This window comes from Theobroma cacao, chromosome 3 (assembly GCF_000208745.1).
Source record: "Theobroma cacao cultivar B97-61/B2 chromosome 3, Criollo_cocoa_genome_V2, whole genome shotgun sequence".
Taxonomy (NCBI): Eukaryota; Viridiplantae; Streptophyta; class Magnoliopsida; order Malvales; family Malvaceae; genus Theobroma; species Theobroma cacao.
Genome location: NC_030852.1, coordinates 7,714,464 through 7,721,029, shown reverse-complemented (window position 1 = coordinate 7,721,029; position 6,566 = coordinate 7,714,464). Strand labels below are relative to the sequence as shown.

General features: G+C 32.6%; 1 protein-coding gene across 1 annotated transcript; it reads left to right on the top strand.

Annotated features, from left to right (window-relative positions):
• On the top strand, window positions 5,147-6,566 carry LOC18604418 (mitogen-activated protein kinase kinase 9). The gene has a single exon (XM_007036883.2). The coding sequence runs from the start codon at window positions 5,314-5,316 to the stop codon at window positions 6,280-6,282; it is 969 nt and encodes a 322-aa protein (XP_007036945.2). The 5' UTR covers window positions 5,147-5,313; the 3' UTR covers window positions 6,283-6,566.

Genomic DNA, 6,566 nt, shown 5'->3' with positions numbered 1-6,566 from the left:
CAATTACTCAATTTCATAATCAACACAATATATTTTTATTTGTCACATTTATTTCTAAAACATCAAAAATCTCGTTTTAGTCTCATTTTCATTTCATAAAATACATAAAGAGCATTTAAAATAAACTCTACATAATTTACAATAATAATAGGTTTACTCACCGTTTGTACAGATGAAATGCTTCCTAGGTGCCCCGATCACTGTTGGTCGGGTACGACTTTCTTGCCTTTACCGGAAGGCTCTCCTCCTTGACACATTGCAAAATTTACCCAATTCACCACATTGATGCTAAATCACTATATAATTGACTTAAATCCTATACTAATGCATGATATGAAATGAAATAGCCAAAAATAGCTTAAACGCGGTATTAACCTATTTTTGACATTTTACCCGATAAATTGCTAACGTGCTCCATTTTAGCTCTAAATCGTCCCATTCTCTCTCCAACATTTCTAACCATTAAATATCAGCCAATAACCTTCTACAATCACCAAAATCAGTTCACTTTTCTCCTTGGAAAATTTGGCCAAAAATGGGACATTAACTCGGTAAATTCTCTACTTTGTTTTTCTATCACATTTAACCATTTTTCATCATTTTCTCTTCATTTCTCTTAGAATAAAAATCAGATCATCATCATTGTACCTCATTGCAAATTCGGCCAAGGGTGGGTATTGTGAAAATTTAATGCTTTCTTGCCTAATTTAATTTCTAAACACATTTAACTAACTAAAACTATCAATTTAACTAAAAATCAAAAACTAAAAATTTCAATTTCTCCCCCCTTGAAATTTGGCCAGCCCTTGATGTCACTTTTAGATCTCTCTCCTCAAGCATGCTAAATAGAAACAAAGGCATAAGAAAGGTAGAAATCAAGCTAAAGTCGAAAAATCTTACCGTTAGACGCGTAAACGGGCGAAAAACACGAATTTCCCTTTGAATTTTCTTGTTTCTCTTTGGTTTTTCTTTTTTTTTTCTTCCTTTCCTCTCTATTTTCTCTCTTGTTCTCCCTTATGGCCGGCCATCACTTAAAATGGGGTTTAAATGGGCTGACTTTTCATTAAAATAATATTAAATCATTAAAAAGTGCCATGTGTCACTTTTCTATTGGCCCATTTTTAAAATTTCATCTTTTAAACTTCAATTTTTCACCACTTAACATACCATAGTTGTTCATACCAAAAATAAATAAATCTTATGATTTTGACAAGTTTTGGGTGGTGAAAATTACGATTTTTACTTTGGAACAACAAAATTACCGTTTTTCCCCTATGTTCCGAAAATTACCGGAATTGAAAATTTTCACTTCCTATCATTAAATTATACTCCAAAAAGTTAATCTTGATCAAAAATTTCACTCCATGATCAAATTATTATCTTAGGTGGCAAAATGACGATTTTTACCCCTGAACATCAAAATTTTCAATTTTACCCCTAATGAACCCTCGAACTCAGAACAATCATTTTTAGTCATTCCTAGACTATAAAATATTAAATTTCATCCTACAATTCCTATTTGAACTAATTCGAAATTAAATCAACTCAAGTGTACCGTTAGGTACGATACTGTGTTTCGTCTATTCTTAAGTGTTTTCCTAACATAATAACATGCTACTCAGTGCATGTATGTCATGACATGTGTTTATAGGGTCGAGTTTTACATTAATCGTGTTGTGTCATATATTGACACATTTAAGAAACGTGTCACGTCGTGTTACATGATTATTAAACGTATACTTGTATATGTTTCAGATTTAAAATACGAATAATATTCGTGTCGTGCTCATATTTAACCTTAATATGTTTCGTATCTAATTGTGTCTAACACGTTTAAGACACAAAAACACGAATTACCAAGTCTAGAAAATGGCTACCATTTCATATACAAATCATTAACTTGATTGATAGGTTTAACTATAAAGAAATGTGCTTCATTAAAATTTTGACTTAACTGAAAGATAGCCCAAGGTCTGCGAGGTCTGGAACCTTTGACGCCTCACTCACGTCACTTATGGAAACAATGCTTAAGCATAGGATTTAAATCAAAATAGCACCATTTGGATAACATGCCAAGTTAGCTGTCATATCATCAGCTCATGTGATTTTCTATCACATGTGATACACACTCTATTCATCTATTAACTTAGGTCTTAATTGTAAAGAACAAAAAATATTTGACCCTTAATTAAAAAAGTATCTAAATATTTAACCCCAATTTGAGCATTGAGTCTAAGAAAAAATATATTAATAAAATTATTTTTTAAAAAAGAAAAAAAAACTAAATCATTTATATTAGATAAGAAAGAATAATTGGTATAAATATTTTTTAGGTGACAGTACGGAGTTAATATCGTGAGGATCCTTCTTGCCTAGTTCCCTAAAGAATAAACAACTCAAAATTAGTGTCATTTGTAATTAACGCTACTTTAAAAGATTACGCATTTGATTACGTAGCCGCCTTTGTCCTTTATACCGTCATCACGAGCAAAGCGCCTCACAACTTGCGTGCCACGCTCGAAGATAACGACGGTCACCAGTTTCTTTGCACTTTCCGGTGCGTATTGCATCTTGATTGGCATATTACTGAAAACGTTCTTCAATTATTTTAATATTTTTTTATTTTGTATTATATATAATAAATTTATATATTTTTATTTTAAAACAAAATAACTTTTTATAATTAAAAGTTAACTAACTATTACTAATTAAAACGTTATACATCGTTTTTCATCACATAATACTAATATGATATGTTGAATTTGACTATTTATTTTAATATTATGTTAACGTCACGTGAATATAAAAATAATAAGTGACGTCTTAATTAATGATAATTAATTAATCTCATAATAATTTATTTAATTTAAAATAAAAATATAACAATTTGATTTACCGTAATAAAAAAATAAAAATTTATTTAAATTTTTTAAATAATTGAAAAACTTTTTAAAATATCATGTCATCCTAATTTTTGTCAAATAATAAGAAAAAAAAGACATTATAATTCGTAAGTTTTAATCTCAAAATGAAACACTGTATTTTTTATATTTTTATTTGTAGAGGGAAGGATCCCTGGAAATCCCAATTACAAGTGATTTCTCCTTCAGAAACTTTTCAAAATGTATATAATGGCTCTTTCTTGTATGAAAATGACTATATATCTTCTATTGTTGTCCTCTTGTGTTTCGTTCCTACCAAATTAATGAAGAAGAAAAAAAAAACATAGTTTTTCGTTTGGTTCGTTCGAAGCAAACTCTAAATATGAAATATGAGCTCGTCATTAATCATTGATGGGCATGTTCCAATTCAGCAATCATATTAACTAATATAAATGCAAATGAGGAAGGTTTTTGTATGTTAATCAGCAAGTAGGGGCAGCTCGAACCAGCTCCATTCACTGGCAGTGGCACTGGATAACCAATATTTATGGGAGAGGTCCATTAATTATTGAGGTGGATGTGTTCCCTTCCTAGTTCACTCCGTCCCTTTCCCTCACATCAAATGATCAAATACCAAATTGGCCAACTTGAACCACATTGGCAACGACAGAAACCAACCCCAATTAATTTAGTACGTCTCCCCAAGCCCACAATTTGCATGTCTACCTACATGTTGCTCTCTTCCTAATTAATTTGATCTCATCATCTTCACCCATTTCTAGTTTTTTAGAAGATATCTTAGCACTTAAAATTCTAAATTTCGCATTCAAATTTTTGAATAATAAAAGAAAAGACTTATATCTTATTGTATATAACTCAAAAATCTTCATCATAAAAAAAATCAATAATTTGTTAAAATAATTCTCAAAAGTCTACAATGATTAGAATTTAAGATTTCTCTTTAGACGTCTCTCTCGAGTATAGTAAACAAAAATAATATTTAAAAAAAATTCTTAAATTGTTCAAGAATATTCAAATAAGTTTTTATTTTTTTATTATATTTAATCAAACTATTATATTTTTATTTTAGATCAAATAGAATTAACGTTATTAGTTAAAATGTTATTTCTCATTTTAAACCCACATGACATTGATGTAGATAGTAAAAAATGTCAACGACTATGTCATCATAACATATTAACTCTCAAATCATCATATATTATAACATATTAATATTTCACTCATATAAAATGATAAATTATATTTTGATTAATAATAATTAATTATAAAAATTTATTTTATTTAAAATATATATATAAAGAGTCAACTGAATGTAATGAAAAATTAATATTTATTTTAAAATTTTTAATTATTATACTACGAAAAAACTTAATTTATGAGACCAGACCCGTTCATGCATAAAAATAATCATTTGCAAGACTTTGACACATGTTTTTTTTTTTTAATTTATTCCATATCCAAAGTTTATAAATATATTGATTGGAAGAAACTCAAGGACTCAAGACATGAGAAAAAACAAAATTTAAAGAAAGAATACGTTAGTGCTTAGGCACGTTGTCTTGGCTTTGGCGCCGCTGTAAATAAGCCACAGATTCCTTTGTTGTTGAGTACCCCACGGCTTTTTCATAATTTATTATTCTTATTTTTCTCCATTAAAATATTTCAATACTCTTAATTAAGGTTCTATTCGACTCAACTATCAGTCGAACTTTCGTAGAAAGTGTTATCCAAATTAAATTTAAAATTACCACCATTTTAATAGTAAATTGCGCTCTCCAATTTAATTCAAGATCATTAAGTTTTAATGATCAAATTGATCATTTTTATATGTAATTGATATTTATATCTCAATTGCTCGAACATATAAAAAGATGAAAATTAAAATTACAATCCTAATACTAATATAATTAAAATTGGAAACCCAACACTAAACTATATACAATTATCAATTGTGTAAATAAAATATTATAATATAATAAAAGAAGCTGCAAGAAATTTTTTTGTGGTATGTAAGAGCCATGCTTGACCCTCAAGTCGATTTGCTTGACTAAATTAATCCACTTTCATAGTAGAAAATTTACCTTCAATATATATAAATATATATAATGTTGCGTAGGCGAAAAGAATTTTACCATTATTTTACTCATTTAAATCACGTGCAAATATAAGAGAGAACATCCCTCACTAAAATAGAAATAAATATCGCCACCCAAATCCAACCACTTGATACTCAACCAAGCAGAAACGTAGACCCCACTGCTTCCTCTCTATCCTTTCACCTTCCTTCCTCCCCACCAGCCGTCACTCTTTACTTTCCACTTTGCACTCCAAGTTATATAAATCCTTCTTTTTCCTTCAATTTTATCTTATCGCCAAAAGAAAAGCCTTCCACTCAACTACCCTCCCTCACATGGCAGTAGTTCGTGAACGCCGACAGGTTAATCTCCGCCTTCCGCTTCCTGACCTCTCCGATCGCTGCTCTCGCTTTCCTCTCCCACTCCCTCCTTCCGCTTCCACAACCGCCGCCGCCGCCGCCGCTTCTGCTTCAGTTACTATTTCCCAAACGGAGCTCGAGAAGCTCCAAGTGCTCGGCCATGGTAACGGTGGCACTGTTTATAAAGTACAACATAAACGCACCTCCAAGATTTATGCCTTGAAAGTGGTTAACGGCGACAGCGATGTGACTGTTCACAGACAAGTTTCGAGAGAGATGGAGATTCTACGACGGACGGATTCCCCTCACATCGTTCGTTGCTACGGAACATACGTGAAGCCTTCTGGGGATGTTGCTATACTCATGGAGTACATGGACGCCGGCACTTTGGATACCCTCCTCCGTACCCGCGGCACCTTCTCAGAGCCTGAACTGGCTCATATAACCAGACAAATTCTGAAAGGCTTGACTTACTTACATGCCCATAAAATCATTCACCGAGACCTCAAGCCTTCGAATCTGTTGGTGAACAAAAACATGGAGGTGAAAATAGCTGATTTTGGAGTGAGCAAGATTATGTCTCGGAGGTTGGATCCATGCAACTCTTACGTCGGAACCTGCGCTTACATGAGTCCCGAAAGGTTCGACCCTGACGCCCATGGAGGTAATTACGATGGTTACCTTGGAGATATATGGAGCTTGGGGCTTACTTTAATGGAACTTTATGTGGGTCACTTTCCGTTCCTGTCGCCGGATCAAAGACCCGACTGGGCAACCCTGATGTGTGCAATTTGCTTCGGGGATCCACCGACCTTGCCACAGGGTGCTTCCGATGAGTTCAGGAGCTTCATTGAGTGTTGCTTGCAGAAGGACTCTAGTAAGAGGTGGACGGCCTCTCAGCTTTTGGATCACCCGTTTCTGCGTAGTCATCCGACGTCCGATTAGTTGAAACGACCCGACCCGAACATTTAGATTCTTCCGGATACCCGATCAGATTTTTTTCCCCTGCCGGGTATTGTTCATGGTGAATCTAGCGGAGGAGTTTTGTAGATACTTTCCGGATTCGGATTTTGGTTCTATTTGTTCATTCTCTTTTTGTACATTCCTCTCCTCCTTTTCCTTCAACAGTAAATTTGCTGTTGATAATGAGAACATTGAATTTATAAAATTAAGTTCTCATTTTAATGGTTGAAACTCAAATCTGATAATTAATTAGTACCACTAATTAA